Below are 22,817 nucleotides of genomic sequence, written 5' to 3'. Positions count from 1 at the left end.
AAATTTTTCTCAAAAAAACAAATGACAGTGCTTTTTAAACTCTCATCAGAAATCATGGTTATTGCGAAAACCGTGTTAATTCCGGAATCCGTGTAAAAAAAGCCGTGTAAAAAGAGACCTTAGTGTATTGCTATTTCTTTGTATTGAAAAATCCAAGCGAATATTCATACCTTAATATTTAGTTTTCACTTACAACGAACTGTTACCAAAAATAAACTCAAGATTACAATGTTCCATACGATTCATTGAAAAATTTTGGGTCAGTAATCGTGAACCGCAGTTAGTTCAGTAATAATGTAATTTTTTTTACCCTCCGTTAATAAGCGTCGACTAGTTTCGACAAAATGCCATGGAAACAATACTAGTTACAAAGGAAGCTAGCATATGTTTACATCCAGCACATAATGATTTCATGCCCCAATTGACTTTAATGCTTCATGGGATGATGAAATAACAAACTAAATTAATTCTAGGCAATGGTTATAAGTAGTTTTTACTTTCTTATCGTAAGAATGACAGGATATGAAGCAAAATTGCATAATATCGTTCATATTGTAACTTGATATTTTTTCAAACATAAACAATCATTGTCATAGTTACGACGCATCTAGCGATCAGACGCTTGTTGTTTTGCTTCAACAGACTGAAACTGACAGTGAACCGAGCTCATCGAGGGGTCCTATTCAAATGATACATAAGAAATCGCAGACTACTCCATCTTGAGTTTATCTTTGCTGTTACATCTGATATCATACCAGACAAACAATGCACAACCAGTAAATTTTATCACGAGACATCACTGAATTTCATTTTTACAAAAACTTCATAACAATTATATCGAGTAGAAAATTAAATTTTGCGCAACATTCTGTCGAAAAATAAATAATTAAAGAAACGATTACGATGAATATAAAGTAAATTAAATTGTTTTTTGGCTCATAGAAATTGTATTAGAATGGTTTACCAGAGTTTGCCCCCTTTCGAGCGAAGTAAGATTACATGTCGTTTTGCCCCGAGAAACCGTTTTTCTTTCCGACTCGTATCAAACACAATAATGCTCGGAAACGAAATACATAATACGTTATTGAAGTGCAAAAAAGAGCACTATGAAATACAACGAAACTTTTTTTTGGAATACTTCACGTGCGATTGAAAATTTTGAACGATTAAAACGACACACCGAAGCAAATAACTAGGGTCATAAATATAATACTTCTACAAGAAAATTGACAAAAATGCATGATACAGCTCGAGAGTGTTTGAAAACCAAATTCAATTTTTTTTTTCGATAACTGGCACCATAAACCAGAAGAAATTTCAAGAAAACTCCGCTTTGATCCTGACCCCGCTTTGCCTGCCTTTCTCCTAAAATAAATCTGTAGAGTTTTAGTCTAGTTGAGCCTTCCCAAGTTAGTTAAAAATGGAGAAACAACGTCAATCAGATATCACTCGATCATTCTTACTGATTGCTAACTTTACTCAATAAGTAAATCTTACATCATTCAAATAAGAATTTTTGATTTGTCTCGAAATTCTATCTCTGTTGATACACTTTTACACAACATTACTTATGGCTCAAGTTCCTGCATTCTCTGGAAGTAGGATAAATTTTTCTAAAGTTTAGTTTTAGTTCAATTATAGTACACGTGGCTCTTTCGGTAACTTAAAAGTACAGGACCAAGTTTCGTGTGAACTTTCACTCTGCTCAAAAGTACACGCGAAACTTGTTCTGTATTTTCAAGTTTGCTAAGAGGTGGATAGTTATTTTAAAAGAAGACTGGGGCTTTAGGTGAGCAATAGCTGATGGAATGGAATAGTTAGGTAGTATAGCCAACTGATTCAAGGCGGACAGATTTGCTCCCAGACGACTGGATTGTCTACCAGAAAGGTTGCATTTTAGTAGAGTTCCGACGAAAGTCTGGTCACGATGCATCAACAATTTCCTATGGAAATCTTCGCCTGGTGATTATTAACGATTTTGTATCAACCGGAATTTGGTCAGACAGGACTGGAAACATTAAATCCGTTCGATGCTTCCTGTTTTGATTTGTTGTGGCGAATCATTCTCTTCCTTAGGTGTCGCGGGTTTGGCGATTCAACGTGGAATTCTGAATAAAAAATTTCCATCCTTTCGTATTTCATTCAAAATTTACTCCAATCAGAGTTCACTTTAGTTGACGAATATTTAATAAATATCTAGTAAACAACTAGCTGGGCGAGAATTTTATCCCCGATAACAGCTATGTATTTGAAAAGATTTCCAACAGCACTCTATTTAAGCCAATAAATCCAACATTGATATGCAGGAATCATCAAGAATCAGAAAAAATTGGCTCAAGTGGCACATTCCCCTTGATATTTGGAGATTTGTGCCTTGCCATCAATTTGTTTTTAGCATCATTTTCCCGATATATAAGAGGGAATGATTGAAAGGAAATGGTAAGGTTTGGACTAGGAGGATGGGGAAAATTGACGACACAAAAACACATAAAAGCAAAAGTAAATTCTGCACCCCTAAGGGATGCTGAACAATCTGCTGGGAATCACATTTAGTGGAAGCAGAAGTAAATTCTGAACCTCTACGAGGTCCCGAACAGTCTGCTGTTAATAAAACCTCCAACCCCCGAGAGGATTTAGAGATCTTACAAAAGCGACACCATTCTGCACTCCCGGAAGAATGCAGAACGATTCGCGTACGAGCAGAAATAAATTCGGTACCCCCTAAAGGATCCAAACAATCTGCTAAACCCTATTTAAGGTGAATACAGAAAGGATTGATTCACTTCAGAAAGAACGATGAACCCTTCTGACTATAGCTCCTTACCACATTGGGTGAGAAACGAGAGAATATCGTTCAATTTTAGCTCCGCATACACAGACTCAACCATGTATGGAGAACCAAAAACCCGGATACGTAGTTGCGTCAATGCGGGACAGTTACATATCAGATGATATGAAGTACCATAATCGCATTCACACAAATCACACGAATAATACTCAGCACGTTGAATAGTAGCCATGTGATAATTAAGTTTGCAATGTGCAGTCAGAGCTCTGACCAGAATACTGCAATGATGCTTGGAAAAATGCAATACACACTTTGACATTTTCAGATTTAAATCTGGTAGAAATGCTTTTGTCTGAACGCATGTTTGCAAGCTGCGCCAATAGCTGGCATGTTTGGATGCAACCCAAGAACGAATCTTGTGCTTTATCCAACTAGTTGAAAGTGGTAAAGCTGGTTCAGAACCAACGAAATCATTCGTTGCACCAGCTCTAGCCAACTCATCAGCCCATTCATTTCCAGTAATACCAGAATGGCCGGGTACCCATAAGAAGTAAACAGCATTTGAAATGCTGAGGTCCTCAATTTGAGTTCAACATGCGATCACTAGATTCGACCGTGAATCATTCGAACTGAGTGCTTTTAAAGCTGCCTGACTGTCGGAACAAAAATAAATTCGTTTACCACAGATTCTCTGCTGAAGTGCCGATTGTACTCCACACAGAATCGCGTAGATTTCTTCTTGAAACTCAGTACAGTATCTACCAAGTGAATGAGACTGCTCTAGTCTCATTTCAAGACAGTAGACACCAGCACCACCACGACCATTCAACAGAGAACCGTCCGTATAACAAACTATGTGTTCATCAAGTTGTCGTTCCAAACAACCAGACAACCATTCCTCACGAAGAGGATAGCTCACATTGAATGTTTTGAAAGGAAAACTGCAGGTGAGAGTTAGGTTACTAGGAGCTAGTAAATACTCATCCCACGTAACCATTTGAGACCACAAGCGAGTGTGGCTAGTAGTATAATCTAATGGGGGACTGCTCCAAAGCCCTGTAACCTTAAGACGGTATGCACAAGATAATGCTTCTTGTTTTAATAACACATGTAGTGGTTTATTGCACAGTAGCGCCTATAGAGCAAAGATTCCCCACAGCACTCGATTAAAGCCAATAAATCCAACATTGATGGGCAACTTGTATGCCAAAACCACTCACAGAAACGAATTGACGAATTGTGGTCCGGATAATGCTGTCATTTCAACCGTCTGCGATTGGATTGATTTGAAGCGATACTGTCAACATACATCGATCACGTTACAGCCGTTACATCGATAACGTGAGCAGAAACTGTTCTTTCTAACCTTAGCCTTTGACAAGTGGCGTTCCGTTTCGTTTCCCATTTCTACATTGCTTATATTTTATGTAACGCACGCACACGAATGAGAACAAGCATCGTTTTGTTACGTATGGAAGTGAAAATCTTGAACTGATTTCAGCTGGTTTTTTTGTACAGTGTAGCAAATACAAAGCAATGCGAACGTCTGTCAAACCGATTCGCGTCTCCATTCTTCAGTTCATAAAATGACAGCTGGCTGATTGATGTCAGAGCTGAACTGACATTTTGCTTGAAGATGTGAAAGTAGATCACCGAAAGACATTAGCTATCTGATGACACTTCTACATTTTCGTCGCTCTGACGGTTTTTTTTTACTTTACTGAAGGCGAATGATACCGATTTGCGTGGTAGATATATTTTGAATTTCGGTTCGGTTTGTATTGAACATTAGAGCATCGTTTTAGTGTTTCGAAGAATCTTCAGCTACCGTTAAGTTTTTCCATTGGAACGCGAATTATTCGCACAAAGATGTTATATAAAGCTTTAATATTACTTGAAAGATTTTAGTTTTATGTGAACTCATCTGGTCTTTGAAATAGGTTATCAACCTACATCCTATTGCTACACTAGAAGTAGAGCTGGTAGTTTTATCATGATACAACCGCTCCAAATTTACTTCATCCGATAAAGCATGCACAGATACAAATACGACCTTCCGGATGGTGTCAGGCAAAGCTTTCACAAATCGTGTCATCCCCATTGACAATGCCAGCGCGTGCAACCCCATTTTCACAGAACTTCCCTTTAACACAAATGCTTTCGAACCGTGCTACCTACCAACCCCCAACCCCACTCCAACTTTCTGACCTCTTGATAGATGCTTTTGAACTGTGTGACCAATCTTATCCTACATATAGATATCTATATAGGTTATCTACCAGCAATGATGCCAACGCACGAAACCAGTTATCTCCCGGTCCAATCTCCAGTCAGACACATAAAACTCACACGACATTCCCGTTTAGTTCCTCGTACGAGTTACGGACAAAAAAAAGCTCACCAAACCGAAATTCAACATTCGTTCGGTAGTCTCCACGGGACCGGCACATAGATATCGATTCGATGCACGCGCTGCAAAGAAAATGTCCTTGTCGCTTCTGGCTGACCTTCCTAGTAGCCCGTATGTGTTTGTAGTCGGATTCGGATTAGTCGGATATTGGCATCTGCTAGAAACTTTCGGTACAAATAATACAATTACGAAGACGAAAATGGCAGCCGTGGCGTTCCGTGCTTTTCACAATAGCCAAGAAAAAAGAATTCTTTTCCGTTTGTTTCTGAAAAAAATACATCATCGTATCTTGGGTTTGTTGGGGATGGTTTTCGGTGACGCCTGGGATTCGGTTTAAGTGAGATGTATAACAATGAAGAAAAGAAATGATGTTTTTGAAGCTTTTCATTGATTCAATTTAAAGTTTTAATTCACTCTGAAAGTAAAGGAAAACGAAAAATGAAATACGATATTGAAAATCTTTTGGTTGACATTTGATTTCGGTTCAGTTCTGCTTTCGGATCATAGTAGACGTATTTCGTTAGTTTTGATTGAATTACATCGGCCAAATTGCCACACATCCCTCTTTTCGTCATGGCCTGGAAAAGTTTCCAACTATAGTAGAATTGTAAGATTTATTCCATGTCTTTTATATATGCGCTGGAAATATGATTTCCAGCGTAGAAACATCTCTCGTTCGACAAGTATAAAGTAGTTGCAGATAGAGCTGTGCACCAATCCAGAATATCGAAATCGAGTGATTGATCTGGTGTTTTCAGCATTGTTTCAAATAATGATTAAAGCTGGCTGGAAAAAAGCTTTTTATTTTATTTTGAAAATATCAATTTAGTGCCAATTTTCTTAAAAGGGGATAATCTTAATATTTAAATTTTTTGATATGTTGTAACTTTCAACTGATGAAGATTATCGTACTATCCGTAAAAATGGGAGAGTAATAGACATTTTTGCACATAAAATGTGGATTTTTGAAAAATGTTTTTCGACTCGATTTTAAGAATGAACGCAAAGTTTTTAATAAGAGAAGAACAAAATAAAATATGGGTGGAAAACTGAAAAATTACGAAAAAAGTGCGCAGAAAATGTTTTACGCGGTTTTGCAATTTGCAAATTGTGACATGGAAGACAAGAAACGTCCCGGACAACCAAAAAAGTGCATGGAGATCAACTGGGCGCTATTTATTATGAGCTGCTCTAAACATGTTACACCATCAAAGGTGACATATACAGACGACACTTGATGCGTTTGAACAGAGCATTGCAAGAAAATCGCATGCAATATCAAGAACATCACGACAAAGTTTTTGTTTTGTTTCATGGCAATGCAAGTCTTCGAAAGTTTCAAAAGCTTATTTGTCAACGCTGCAATAAGAAGCTCTGCCCTACCCACCAAACTAACCAGACATTACTCCACCCGATTGCCATTTGCTTCAATCCATGGCGCAGGGTTTGTCAGAGCAGTTTCAAAAACTACGAAACCACCAAAAACTGGATCGATTCATTCGTCGAATCTAAAGAAAATGCATTTTTCCAACGTGGTTTATGAGTTTTACCAGAAAAATGGCAGAAAGTTGTACTCTCGCTATATATTTTGAAACATTGTACTCTCACAATAAATGAAGCATTGTAAGAAAACGCTGGTGTTTGATGTTATGTATGTTCTGTTATTTAACTACATTATAAATACTTTGCATTCATTCATGTTTCAAACAGCCATTTAGAATTTAAATTTTATTCACACCGATTTCATTTAGTCGCATGAACTAAATATGAAAATGTTGTTAGTATCAACTCATGAAGATAGTGCTAATCATTAATCTAGCTAATGTAGATCAGGATTATATTATTGTAATCAGTGTTTTCATTTCCTACCTATTTAAAACATCATCATTACGCCATATATTTTGCATTGAAGGATGAAAATACTATATCTTTGAAAAGATATGGAAAGTTTATTTCTTTTTCGAAATTAGTTATATTTAAAGCTGTAATTCTTCACTTATCTAAGAATTACAAAAAAATACAGTAATTCAAGAATATTTTTTTGTCTTTCTCGTATACAAAGGCTATGAAATCGCTGTGAAAACCGACTATACAACCGAGGCCGAGTTTCATATACCATTCAACTCAGTTCGTCGAGATCACAAAATGTCTGTGTATGTATGTGTGTATGTGATAAATAATGTCACTCGATTTTTTCAGAGATTACCGAACGGATTTACACAAACTCAGATTCATTCCCGCAGACTGCTATTGAATTTTATCCCAACCCGATTTCCGATTCCGGAATTACAGGGTGATATGCACAAAAAAAAAAAGAAAAAAAATAGTCACACACGTTTCTCAGAGATGGCTAAACCGATTTTCACAAATTTAGAATCAAATGAATGGCCTTATGACCTCATATATATATATTTTTTTAAATTTCATTTGCATCCGACTTTCGGCTCCGGAATTACATGGAAATATGCGGAAATGTTTGAAAAAAGCGCACTCAATTTCTCGTAAATTTCTTAACCTATTTTCACAAACTAAGAAGCAAATAAAAGGTCTTAAAATTCTTTAAAAAGCTCTTGAAAAGTTGATCCAGATCCGACTTCCGGTTGCGGCATTACAGTGCGATTAGTGAAAATTTTCAATTTCATGAGTAATTTTTCACAAGCGATGGCGAAACGAGTTTTTTTATAAATTTTAATGAATATTTCATCCAGACCCGACTTTCGGTTACAAAATTATAGGGCGATGAGTGTCAAAATATATGAATCGTCATTCAAAATGACGATGCAAAACTGGTATGCGTCGGTACGTGCGAGGGTAATTTTTTTTTTAGATTTGGTTCAAAACTGATTCAATTTTTAAGCTATGTTAGTTACTTATTGAACGAGCTGACTTCTGCTGTACTGGTTCTAAGTTGCCGGTTCCAGAAGTACTGGAAATGTTGGTCAAAAACTCTAAAACGAGACTCACTGAATTTACTCAGAGATGATTTGATCGATTTCCACAAACGGGCTCAAATAAATGTTCATATAGTCTCGATGGTTACTGTTTAATTTTATCCGAGTCCGACTTCCAGTTCCAGAACTATAAGGTAAAGTGTGTTTAATCATTTAGTGCGACGATGTAAAATAAAGAAAATTAACTGTTTACAAATTAAAAAAAAAGGTTATATTAGTTCATACCCAAAGAAAGTTTCTAATTTTATTCAAAGTTGAAAAAAACTACAAGGATCAGCCCCATGGGGTTGTTTGAGCCATTGATGTGGAACAAGGCAACCAAAATTTCTAATGATCTACAATAAAAAAAGTTCAATCAATCCGAACCAACCCATCATTTGAAGACAAACACGAGAAAAGGTTTTAAGTGCAAATGACAGTTTCTCTTTGTTTACTTTCTCTTTCGAGTATAACTGTCCGATCAGCAATCTTCCCATCTAACTCTTTACATAGGATTATAGCAAAAACCAACTATAGCAACTTTCGAAATGCACTGTAGAATTTGTTAGAAACTACTGAAATTTGCCGTAATAATTGAAAGAGAAAGTAAACCAAGAGAAACTGTCACTTGCACTTGGGACCTTTTCTAATGTTCATCGAGATTAGTCTTGATTTGCATTTGTTTTATAACCGACGAAATTGCACCATTATTCCAAATGTATGCAATTATATCTTTGTACATACTTGCGATTTCGGTTGAAGCGATTAACTATTTCTCATTATCAATCGAGTTCATCTAATATAAACTAGAAATTAATCTTAAGCACTCAAAATTTATCCAGGGGTAGTTGTCAATTTCTCATGGGGAAACGACTTAACATGGAATTCCGAGCTTGCATGACACAAGATGAGAGCATACCAATTAAGGGCTGAGGCCAGTGTATTTTAGGACGTTTTAAAGGTCTATTTTCACGCTTCAAATCTGATTTTCTCAGGAACGGTGACGAATATCAAAAACCCAACTGACAATCTCTTAGAAAATTAGTTATTCTGTGAAAATTTCAGAATGATTGTTTGACTTTAGCGGTCGGTAAAGGCTTTTTTCTGAGAAAGGATTGCATAGCTGAAAACGGCAACATTCAACTTGTTCATTGAATATCTCGCCTTCAAAAGCATGGATCAAAAATCTATGCTAACAATGTCTAGATAATTTAGTTTAGATGCGATGAGTGCATAAAAACATATATATTGTCGCGATAAAAATTAAGTGAATGTTATTTTTGTCTATTTCTATGGCGGATCCATTTATTCCTGCTCTTGTATTCTGGTAACGTAACGAAACATGAGAGAGAAATAAAATCGGCTCATCAAGGCAGCCAAACAAGCGGTAGCTTTGTTGGATTTTATGTGATGTAGTCAAACTTGTAACCGAAAATATCAAAACTTTCTTGGCCACCCGGCCACATCGAGAGTCATTTTACACATTTACGAGAGAGCATGGAGAGAAAATTATTACGCACAGCGAGCGACACGGTTTTACGCTAACAACTGGCCTTAGCCCTTAAAGCTTCAAATCGTTTTATGACATGTTTTTGTCTTGCACTCTAGCAACAACCTACCTCTAGCATGCTACTGTAGGACTGAAACGTTAGCTTTAATTTCGCTTCTATTTATAGATTCGTGTGCTTCAAACAGCTTCACTTTTGCATCGATTGACCAATCAGAGCGATGCTCTCTCTTTGATACATCGCTTACTCCTTCAAAACAGTCGTCTATGGCAAGAAAATCCGGTATGTCAAAGATTTTTAGCAGCCAAATAAGACACTGCCCTCTACTAATAAATAATTCAATCATTTACAATTGCAAATACGTGGCTTGATACATTCAAATCGAAACGTAGAAATATTTCCTATCAAATGATGAAATAATATTAATAATTGATACAAAATAGACTGAGCTGTAAGAGTTTAAAACCTGACAACATTTCTACGTGTAGTTTTTCTTGAGTTTCTGATTTGCACCACTATATAGAAAATAAAGATGTGTTCCACATCAAAAAAGAATTTTTGACACAATCATCTAGTGATATGTTTGGAAATATAAGTAATATGAGAAAGGCATCATTACACCACTAGATGAATTAAAAAAGGGTTTCTTTGGGTTTCTGTGACGTTGGCATAACTGTGCGGTGTGGCGCGGTGGCTCTCCGATCTAATTGGAGAGAAAATAACACAAATCAATAAAGTTAAGATTTCGTTCAGTACGAATGGCGGTTGCAAAACTAAACCACTAACGGCTTACAGTGCATATGTTACACACACACAAAGTATAAACTAAGAGTCAACAGAAACAAAGCGTGAAAAAAGTCATCGAAGTTGAACTATGGTTTCGATGCAGATAGAGAGAGAAAAAAAAACATTATTCACATTTCCCAGATTGATTATGTTTATCCAAAGGCGACCCCGGTCGAACCGGGGAACTGTAGAAGGAATAACAACGCCACCCAGAAGTGGCCTTGAAGTAGATCGGTTCCTTGTTCACACGAAGCCGTTCTGGGTTGGTGAGTTGTGCAATTACAAACTTTTATGTCCTTTTGCACTTGGCTGCACAATGCCATAAACTTCTGCACACAAATAAATAACGAATGCCATCGACGAGTAATCATGAATGGAGAACCAGTTCGAAAAAGTAATTACTCTTGGTTCGCTCGTCCCTAAATCCGAATTGGAAAATGATCTGCTTAATTTGAAAGTTTATAAGTTTAGCAATTTTACCTCACTGTGCCTCTGACCATGCCAGACCAAGTGTCTTCAGTAGAAATTGTGGGTGGATCGAACCCACATTAAGGAAAACAACTTTACGACTTTAGTCATCCTACTTGGAAATAGTTTCTACAAGCAAACAAGGTCAGTGTTCGGAAGACAAACAAAGTGCTTCACCTATATTTATTCGATTGCATTTGGTTCGTACTATGGTGCAATAGTTGCACAACGATGAATGGTCGATCCAGATGTTCGAATTGAATACACTAATTGAACAGGTGTTGGATTGAATGGATAAACTTTTCATGGCACAAGAGATGTGACCTTTCTGATGCCACCCACCTGTGTGTGATTTCCGATACCCTTTTGCGTTGTGTCAGAAAGGTTTACTCTTCAAGAACCAAGTGTGGCGAAAAAGAATGATGCTCCATAAAATATGATAGGGTGAGTAATGTCACATACATAACTGGAAGATGAGAATACGAATAAAAAAGATATTAGTTCATTGTGTGAATTTCGCAACTTTTACTGTTTCGTTTTCAGAGTTGTAACGGTGCATTTATACTAAAGATTGTCGTATTGGCGACAAATATTTTCTACCACACAATTAAATAACCCTGAACAAATTGGAGTAAAGAAAACATCAAGATTTTGTACCTGCTGATAGGATTCTACCTATTTCTGTTTCATATAAAGGATGCAGCATTCTTTCAATAAACTTAAAACCTGATACACTGAACATGAATGCATAATATATTCGAAATACGTATCTGGGATAGTAGATATTTAGTAGAATTGAATGGCGTTAAAATATTATGCTAGTGAAATTTTTCTACTAATCGCTCAAATGACAAATTAGTATAACTCTGGAACTGAATCCTGATTCTGGCTTCTCGAACTGGTCTCTTGACTAGATTATAGAACTGAATTTAGTTCCTTAATTTGTGTTCGGGATTCGAATTCAGAATTCTGACTTAGGATATAAAATTCAGAATTCGTGAACAAAATATAAATATGAATGTTAGATCTAGATTCTAGAACTAAATGTAAGATCTGAATACGAACCTGAATTTTAGAACTGACTTCTAAACCAGAACTTAATTGCTGAATGCAGTTTCAGAATTTATTTCTTAAATTCAATTTCAGTATTAATTTCCAGAATTCAGAAGCTGCTTGCTGGAAATAAATTTGGAAAGTGGACTTATTCTAGAACTAAAGTTATAACCTGAATTCTCGTTGTTCTTCAGCTACAATTATGATCTTATGCATTTCCACACTAGCTTTGAATACGTACCAACAAAATAATCCGAAAATCCCCAAACCTCGGGCTTAATCGATGATCACAGATAAAGCTATGTCCATTTAGAATCCGGAATAATAAAACCATATGTATCTCGGGAACGAATGTCCAAATTAGGTTAATACATCAAAACAAAGCTAATGCACTGTACTTCAAAGTAAAATATCAATACAAATCATTTCTCGTCGATTCTAATGAAAATTCACGATTCCTCCCGTCAAATGCTGCACACCTCCGGAGGCAACTTCCTTCCCGAGCCGTTTATCCGCTTTTCTTAAATTCCCGCTTCATTGTTGCCCAAAATTGCTCGATAAGCCGGAACTACGGGCAGTTGGGTGGATTTATGTTTTTATCGATGAAACATACGTTGTTATTGGATGAATTCCCGGCTGCAGTGGCAACTCGCCAAATCTCACCAAAACTCACGGGAACTTTATGGGCTTTAACGAAAGGTAGTACGCGGTTTTTGAGGCATTTTTCGTTGTACAGCTTCGCGTCCATCGTCTTATTCATCACAAACACTTTGGTCTTTGCTGCGCAGCTGCATATTCCTTGCCAGATCAACAGATTTTTTGACAAATTTGTCCATAAAAGCAACCTGAAACTTCGCAGAAACATATCCTTGTGCCATCGTCGTGTGGAATTTTTGGCCAGGAAGCTGCCATTAATAAATTTTGACGTAGGTTTCATTGTCGATGAGCAGACATCTTTGATACTTCGTCAAAACTGCTGGTACAATTCCCGAGCTCGAGTTTTGGTGACGAAACGTTTTGTTTGGTATGCTGCTGCGATCGGCAGTACGAAGGATTAACGAAGATTCCAAACCGTCGAATGATTTGGAAAAATGTTGCGTTTACTGGGACACATGCGTTAATTTGCTTCTCTGAACCAGACAGTGAATCAGATTGTGAGAGAAACGTGGTTATTTTCGCTCTACTTTAGAACCATCAAATTTCCCCTTTAAACTTTTTTCCCTTCAAATTACCATCAAATTAGCTCATCGATACAAACATACTTGAACACTAATTCGCTTGTTTTTGGCGAGTTGCGATGCAACTACAAAACCAATGATAATACGAGAATCACACTAAGTTGTTAGTCCGTGTAAACGGTTTTATAGATACTTTAATACAATTAAAAAAAACCCTTCTTAATCCACCTAGTGGGGTGATAATGCCTTTCTCTTTCTTCAAAGCAGTCTCTTGAATTTTTTAGCATTTTATGAAAAAATTTCTGAAACTTTTGAGCACTAGAGTTTTACGAAAATAGAGGTGATCCCAAAATATTGGCACCCTTATATATAAGAGCGGTAAAAATCAACGTGTTTTGTCGGTTACGTCACTTATACCATTATATCTCTGGAACCAAAAGTCACAGCCATTTGGTATTCGAATCGGATCAATGGTCCGATAGTAGCTTTCAAACTAACATAAGTTTGTTAAAATCGTTTCAGCCATCTCTGAGAAAATTGAGCGCGTATAAAAATCTTCTAAAAGATGTGTATGTGGGTAAGTTTCACACACACACACACACACAAAGAGAGAGAGAGAGATTTTCCGATCTCGTCGAACTGAGTCAAATGGTATATAACACTATGGGTCTCCAAGGCTCGGTTTAAAAGTCGGTTTTTCCTGCAATTCTAATACCTTTCAATAGAGAAAGGCAAAACTATTCAATTAACTGTCAAAAGACGAATTTCTTAAAGCTGTTGTAATCACATGTAGTCATTGCTGAATCAACCACAAAACTCTAATTAATTATAATAAAAACCTAAAAATATTCGAATTGTTTCTTGAGCTCTTTGCATTTCTGGCTGATCTTCAACGATTTTCTACGCTTATCATTTACAATGAAATCAGTAGCGATTTTTTCGTAATTGATGTCTTCTCCGGTTCCCTTATTTCAACTATCATTATCATCAGCGCGATTGTGTAACGATGAATATCTTGTGTTTAAACTTGCAATAGAATCTGAAATGATTTTTACATGACGTGATCTTAAGAGCACCAGGGATTATTGATCTTTTATGCCTTCTGTCAAAAACACCCACATTATCGAAATGACGGAATGGGCAATGAATTCTTACTTGACTGCATGATTTTTCAATGCTCGATCGGTTCAGTGCTAGAATTTTCGCCTTAGTTGGGTGCTCGATCAACCCGGTTGACAGTAACATTATAAATGTCATTGCATATTCGCTCATTTTATGAATGTGTTAGTTTAAAAGTTAAGCGATTTACGCCATTTTACTACACTCCAGCCAGAGGAATGAATGATGCTGACTAAGGTAGGCCTTTTTGTTAATTTCAAGCGAATTTCAATAGTTTATGCTGGAATTCTAAGAAGAACTAGAACTATGTATATCCGAAAAACTTGAAGATGGCCCTGGCCCCTCCCGAAATCAGCCAATTTGATTGATTCTCACATTCTCATTTGAGGTCAACCCGCCAAAAAACATAGAAAATGCTTCTTCAGATTACACCCCGTGAAATAGTGGTTTCGTAAAACTCCACTACCGATCAAGCTCTCAGCGAAAGAAACTACGGTTTCATTAGCTAGTCTCGAAACTAGTTAAAATAGATCTGGGTGATTCTAATGTGACTGTGCGCGAAGTAACAGATGTTAAATGGATTACTACTAAGCGCACACATTCTGCAGATTGGAAAGCTTTCCTGCTTCTGGGTGCAAAAATATGCTTATTCGGGCGAACGCGAGTACATTTCGGAAGCATGTTTGGCTATGCTGATGGAGATATTGTTGAATTTTTGGTGTCGATGAGTATTTGTTCATGAAACCTAGATTCATTATTTTGCGCTCAATTACCCGATAATGAACTGAAACCGTTACGAGTACACCGAAGCGGCCTAGTAAGACTCCATGGGTCGGAAACGTCATGACGTCTGTTTTCTGGCATTGCCATAGTATACTTTTTGTAGACTACCCTAGAAAGGTATAGCGGAAGTAAATTTTTTCAGTTAATTACCATTAAAAATTTGCAAACTAGAAGGGTTTACTGAATAGTTTTAAGGTATTTTTAAATTCAAATTGATGGTTTAAACACTAATCACTATTTACGTTTTTTTACGCGACCTTTTTTATGCGAATTTTCAGAGTTATGCGGTTTTTTTTATGCGAAGTTTCAGAGTTATGCGGTTTTTTTATGCGAATTTTCAAAGTCATGCGGTTTTTTTATGCGGTACGTAAATTCGAATAAAAAAAGACTTCAGTGTATTCCAAAACGAGAAGTCGAATCTGGACAAAAGGGGGTAGCCGGGTTTGCATATAATAACTGCCCCCAAACATAAAAAATGATATACGCTGTTTGAAAGAGTTTATATTGGAGATGATTTTCCCAAAATTTTAACCCTTTAACTGCCATATTGGTGGAGTTAGGGTGGTTCTTCTGATTTTCATTTATTTAAATTTTTCAAAAACCTCTCTAGCAAAACCATTGAAAAAAAATTCAGGAAAATTTTAGGAGTTATGAGAAAATTTTTCCGATTTTTTCAGGATTTTTCAAAATGTATTTCATGTGGAAAAATTTTTCAAAATTTGCGATTTTTTTTATTCGCACTTACAATACTTACAAATAAAAAAAAATACATCGTACCCGATCAGATGCATATAACACAAGTATATCAACAGTTGATATGTATAACAATTTGTCATGTTTATAAGATATTCAACAAATGAAAACAGTTGAAAGCTAAAACTTATGATAACAATATAATAACATGATGAAGTTCATTAATTAAAAAAATGAGTTCTTCCGTAGCTTTATATCGAAATATAAAGATCAGAATTTCAAAAAACTAAAAGCAGAAATCAGATCACCAAATAAATTATTCATTCAATTTAAAAAATCATTCAATAATTTTGGATTAAAACGATGTTAAAGGTTAGCTGGTATATAGTTTTTCTGTGTTAAATTTGCTATCTAATTTATTAGAACCCGATTATTCCCGATCAGATGGTAATAACAGATTTATAACAACTGGAGTAATTTATTTCAGAAATATTTTGTAACAAATTTTGAAATACTTTTACCTGGTAAGCTGTTAAAATAACAAAAAAGACTCTAGCGGGAACAATATAGTAACAGATTTTGAAACGTTTGTATCACAATTATTATTGAATTTAAATTCTGATCATTATATTTCGATATAAAGCTACGGAAGAACTCATTTGTTCAATAAATGAACTTCATCATGAGTCTTGCAAATGAAAATAAAACTTCATAACTGATTTTGTTATTATATTGTTATCATAAATTTTAACCTTCAACTGTTTTCATTCGTTAAATATCTCAAAATAACACACATTGTTATACATATCAACTGTTGATATACTGTTATGATATTGTTCCCGCTAGAGTCTGTTATGTAATGATTTTTTTTTATTTTAACAGTTTACCAGCCAAAAGTATTTCAAAAATTGTTACAAAATATTTCTGAAATGAATTACTCCAGTTGTTATAATTCTATTATTACCATCTGATCGGGTAATGATTTATTTTTTATGTATAATCTAAAGTGGTACCAGATTTTACATCAAAATTAAATCATTTATGAGTACATTACGCTGTATTTTTTTTTAATGTGGACGGGTATAATATCAGGCTTTAAAAAAAATCATGCGAAAAACCATGCGCCTCCATCAAATTGTCATCATCCAATGGAGACGCATGGTATTTAGTTCTTCAATCATATATCGCTAGCCCTTAGAACTAAATACCATGCGTTTCCATCTACAACTTGAGTTCAGGGCTTAAGAAAGAATTTTATTCCTAAAGTTATTTACACACGCCCGTACGTCTGTCTCGATTTAGCTAGTAATTATGTAGGGAAACAGATCATTTGAACATATTATTTAACATGTTGCCAGCGGACGATTTCATAAGGAAGGACCAGTGTGAGAAACATGAATCAGAACTAATGGAATGCCAATTATTTTGGTTTGAATGTACTGTTTAAAGTTCATATTTATGAACTGATAAGTCATTTTAAATTTATTTTAAATTTATTGTATTCAAATCAAATAAATCTACAAATACACTGAAGTCAATTTCAATATCACATTTTTGCTATATTTAGTATAAGATGTACAACTATGCCTCCGCCGTTTTTTTCCAAAATTAAAAGCTTTATTGCTTACAGATGTATTATTCAAAGTATTGTCCGTCTAGCGACAACTTTCTTCCATCATTCCATGAGCATTGTCGTGTTGAAGGATGACTTTGTCATGTCGCTCTTGATACTGTGGCCGCTTTTCTTTTAGCGCGCGACTAAGGCGCATCAGTTGCGTTCGATAGCGATCTTCTGTGATGGTTTCACCCGGTTTTGAGAGCTCGTAGTAAATCATACCGAGCTGATCCCACCAAAATACAAATCAACACCTTAGCGCCGTGAATATTCGGTTTTGCCTTCGACGAAGTAGCATGCCCGGGCATTCCCCATGATTTTCTGCGTTTAGGATTATCGTATCGAACCACCGGTTACGATTCGATGTAAAAATTCCTTACGATTTTGTCTTTGAAGCAGTTGCTCACATGCAAATAGACGGCGCTCGATGTCCCTCGGTTTCAACTCGTACGGCACCCAGTTTCCTTCTTTCTGAATCATACCCAGGGCCTCGAGACGTTTAGAAATGGCTTGCTGACTCACTCCTAACGATTCGGCAAGCTCTACTTGGATTTGGGACGAATCTTCATCAAACAATGCTTCTATTTGTTCATCTTTGGAGGTTTTTTCTCTTCGACATCGAAATCACCATTTTTAAAACGTTGAAACTACTCCCGACACATTCTATTTTGCTCAGAGCAGCATCACCGTAAGTTTCTGAGAACATGTGCTTCAGCTGCATTTTTTCGAATTGTAACAGAAAAGTAAAACTTCCCGTAAATGGCGAGAATTGGGCACATAAACAGACATTTTCGAGCGTGAATAATACGAAAACAAGAACAACTGTCACTGAAACCGCGTTAGGCACTGTACACACTCACTTTAAAGGCATTATCATCTATGTATTTTGACCAGCCTCAGTCGGTACAGTCACCTATCGGAAAACGGCGGAAGCAAAGTTGTACACTTAATAAAAGTTCCAAAGGGCAATTAAATTATAGTTCTTTTACATAAAAAAGTATTCCTAGATACCAAGCGCAAAATCAAGAAAAATTCGAAACTAAGCGAAATCTGAAAAACTATCAGTTTTTGGGTAAACTGTTCGTCGCCGTTCTGTATCACATGGTATGAATAACCAAGTTGCCTAAAATAGCTCAACAAGACAGTCTGATTTATTTTTTTAAAGTCTGGTATTATATCCGACCACATATTTTAAAAGTCTGAAAAAAATACAGCGTAATGTACTCATAAATGATTTATTTTTGATGTAAAATCTAGAGTGGTACCAAAATTGTAAGCGCCAATAAAAAATATTCGAAAATTTTGAAATTTTTTTTTCGCATGAAGTACATTTTGAAAAATTCTGAAAAAAATCAGAAAGGTTTCCCATAAACCCTTAAATATTCCTAATTTTTTTCAATGTTTTTGGTTTGAATGGTTTAAAATTTTAAATAAAATGATAATCAGAAGAATCATCCTAATTCCAGCAATATGACAGTTAAAGGGATAATATTATGGGAAAATCATCTCCAATATAAACCCTTTCAAACAGCGGATATTAATTTTTTTTTCTGTTTGGGGGCAGTTTGTATATGCAAACCCGGCTACACCCTTTAATGGGTTCATGGGTTAGATGATGTCTTTCACGAAGCCAACCTGGGTGCGATTTTCAACCTCGTGCATAGCGTCGGAAGTTTTGCTGGTCTGAGGAGATGAATGACCTTATTGTTAAAACATCTACAATCGAAACCTAAGAAAATATAATCTTTTACCCTTCAACACTAAGAGATTTTTGCTAGTTCACTTCGAGCAACCATATGTCAGGATCAACTTGATTATTTTACATAAAATTTACACCATATAAATTTCTAATAAAGAATAATAACAACTTAAACTTGAAAATTAGGTTATTGAAAGCGTACCAAGAATTTGATACCTAAGCAAGATCACCAGTAAGATAGCTTGTTTTTGGCCCCTCCGAAAACGAAATCCTCAGTGCGGGCCTGGTATTAGAGAAATGTCAAAACATCGTGCGCACCAAAATAGCAGCACTGCGAACGCATACAATTGACCTGATAAATTCAATGTGATGTCGAGCGATGGCGTATTTGAACTGAATACTGATTTCTCTCTAAGCTAGCAGGGTCTACTTTCATGCAACTTGTTTAGAATAAAAACCGGTAAAGTGGCAGAATTGTTGAAGAAAATTCTAATGTGAATTATTAACGAAAGTCGTTATTCCCTTTCAGAACGCGCTTTTACCTGAAGAAATACTTCTAAATAGCAATCCTATCGAATGGTTCCTTCAACTTGACTCTGACCGTTCCTTCACGAATGTTGTGTTCTTCAGATCGGTTTTATGGGCAAACCTACACACATCTTGTTAGTTAATCATACTTTTGATCGACTGAAGCTTAATGTATTAAAATACGGTTGTTCGAAAAATATTTACTTCCTTCCTCCTTAGAACACCAAAACAAAAGATCTGCAGTTTCCTGGCGACCAGAACTCAAGATTGTTTGCTTAGACACTCCACTCTCAATATGGAACTTGCCTCTTGCCGTTAGAACGCCCTCCATTCGCGCCACGATTGGTGTTTTCAGCTGTGTGTAGTACATTATTGTGATTGCACTTGGACGCTAATCGAGATCTGTAGATCTGTAGATAATCAGTCTCGTTACCTGTCGGTTAGGCAAACATGATCAACAAAGTCATTAGCAACCGTCGTGGCCACATAAATCTGCTGTGCGTATGTGTGTATCGCAGGTGCTAATCGTCAGTTTGGTTACGGATGATAAATTTATTTTATCCTGTGTTTGCTCGTTCGGTGTAGGTTGTCAAGATTAGTCGGTGGTATGATTAGAGATGGGTATAATTCCTGTTTGGTAACTGTTGTCGTAATATAGGAAAACACATTTTTAAGTTGTATATCTTTAAATAAAATTTTAACCAATAATCTGTCTTTACAATCTTGATTAGTAACCACTTTATGATAGCACTCGAAACAAGTCACTATGGAAAAATCGGTGTTCACGTGATCAATACACGCGCCTGCTTGGTCTAGTCATGCGTTGTTTGATAAAGCTGTATAACCCTCTTGAAATGGGGGCCATCTGTTTCAGTTTTGCGCACGAATGCACTTCCGTACTGTGTATCCATTGTATGCCTGCTTTCGGGTTGCTAAATTAGATTGCCGCTTAGTCAACTGGAAATTCGCAAATTTTGAACATGATTATAAATCGCAATGTTTCATTAAATTCACTAAACGCTGGGAGGCAACAGAGCGTTTTGTGAACCGCTAATTCTGATAATCTTCATGCAATGTGCTCTGACATTATTCCAAACAAATCCTGACCCTAGCGGTATGGTCAGATGAACATCATCTCTACATCACGGAAACATCTGACACAAAATACCACCAGGTTTCTCGAACGTTACTCGCCTGAAAACTGGATCCTGCCAAAGCAATCACCCACTCACCGTATATCCTGTACACAGTGACAAGCTGTAGCATCATCAGTAGCGGATTTGCAATTAAAATTCTAATAGTTGATTCCAATCAGTTGCCCTGATTTGTCTACCGGCCGTACCGTCGATCACGTTCAGTTTGGGTTTGGGTGCTCTCTGTGACTTGTGGAAGTACGCTTCACTGGACACTAGCTTCGCATGGTCTGCGGGGTTGCGTGATTTGCATCGATAAATACTGATGCAAATGTCAGCCGGAAAGTTCAGTGAAGTATTAACGGAATGGAAATGACCCGTATTACAGAGCAGTCCGATTTTTGTTTTTTTTTTTCAAAACACTACGACGTGAGCCATGGATGCTTCGTGAATAGATTTAGATTGGAAGTTTATTTTTTCGATCTACAAAATCCACGCAATTGTCGTGACGACCTTCAACACATTAGCATTTGGCGAGGGCCGATGCCAACAATGTTTTCGCCAAAATAATTTATGTTTGAATTTCATGAATCAATTCTTCAATTTTCAAAATACATATAAGTTATCGTCTGAGAATAATTAATGCACCGTGATTCAATTTTATTTGTTTTCGTAGCATTCTAATCCAGTTTTAAAAGCTTTTGAATTATTTAAATTACAAACTTTCTCAAACCAGCAGCAAATCAATTACACATTCAAATATAGCTAACATTTTGCCCACATCTCGCAGTAAACTCGAAGCACTAACAGAGCTCCGCTTGCACATAAACAATATCTAAGAAAAAAACATCACAGCTTGATGCCCGTTTGTCTATATCCGATCCGCATCCTTCCTACAGCTGGCGCCGTCAACGGAATGCAAGATAATAGCAAAATTTTCCAACCACTAACGGGTCAACTATTTTTCTTCCCTTTTTTTCATTGCAGGCCAACGGTGATGCATCCCAGGGCAAGTACGGTGGTGGTGTCGTTGGCGCCGCCGGAGCTGGCAGCTTATTTGTCGCCAACCACGCCTACTAAGAGCACCAGCGCAGTATCACCCCAAAACATACACCACAAACACGCATGTAACAGAGCGGTGGCAGGAGTCGGCTGAACTAACTAACAGGCTGCTGTTTCTGCTGCCACCGACCGCCCGTGTGTACACACGTGGCATAACTAATAACCTCAGCATAAATAAATGTATCCGTTAGAAACAAATATGTTGCACTCACTTCGCAAATCGGGATGATGCATGTTTACTGAAAATAATACCAAAACAAAAAAGAATATCTCGTAGATGACCGACAGGGCGGCAGGACAGAAAAGGATCGTTTCCAACACCCGTTCAACAGTTGTCAACCGTGGGATAGTTGCTAAATTATAAAACTGTAGTACTGAGCGCTTATCGAGTCGCTTCATCAAGTTGTCGTAGGCATAAATTCGAAATCAGCACTGTGTCATAGTTGTTTTGTTTGAGAAATAGTCATGACCAACATTTAGTATCGTTTTTGTTTTTAATCTGTACATCCAAGAAAATGCGAAATCATGTTGAAACCAATACAAAGAAATGCAATATGGCAATACCGTTATCAAAACCATCGAGCCAGTCTAAAAGATGATTATTAGATTTTAATTTTTGTAATCATTAGTTGTATGTAATTAAAAAGAAAACAATGGTTATCACAAGACAAGACAGTCAATAAATTTACAAGAAAAACATCGTAAAATAAATTATAATGTTACAGACAAAACTGAATTTGCGTTTTCCAAAAAGTCCGAAAATTCTGGTCGAGTGTCGCACACTGTTCGAATCCATTCCTCGGGATCGACAAATCTCGTAAGTGTGTATGTTCAACCTATTCCAAGCCCAACTATCTGACAGCACTTTACAGGAAAAAGAAATTTCCAAGAGTGCGGTTTATACCAGTGATGGCCCAGCACACGAGCCAGCTCTCATACAGTCCATGTGCTGTACCTTTTCAAAAACACGCACACGAAGTCTGAAGGACACGCTCGTGTGCCGTGTTGCTACTAGATCGAGAGTCGTATGCTTCGAAGAACCAGCTCGCGATGCTGGCTCATCT

At 36.6% G+C, this 22,817-nt stretch overlaps 1 protein-coding gene across 1 annotated transcript in view; it reads left to right on the top strand.

Annotated features, from left to right (window-relative positions):
* The window catches only part of LOC131432716 (fructose-bisphosphate aldolase), a 76,643-nt gene extending 54,159 nt beyond the window's left edge, over nucleotides 1-22,484 (top strand). The window contains exon 6 of the mRNA XM_058599182.1: nucleotides 21,679-22,484. Coding sequence (XP_058455165.1) covers nucleotides 21,679-21,771 — 93 coding nt within the window. The 3' untranslated portion in view covers nucleotides 21,772-22,484. The remainder of the gene's footprint in view (nucleotides 1-21,678) is intronic.
* The last annotated feature ends 333 nt before the right edge of the window (nucleotides 22,485-22,817 follow it).

The sequence above is a fragment of the Malaya genurostris genome, chromosome 2 (assembly GCF_030247185.1).
Source record: "Malaya genurostris strain Urasoe2022 chromosome 2, Malgen_1.1, whole genome shotgun sequence".
Taxonomy (NCBI): domain Eukaryota; kingdom Metazoa; phylum Arthropoda; class Insecta; order Diptera; family Culicidae; genus Malaya; species Malaya genurostris.
This window is presented reverse-complemented; position numbering and strand designations above follow the sequence as displayed.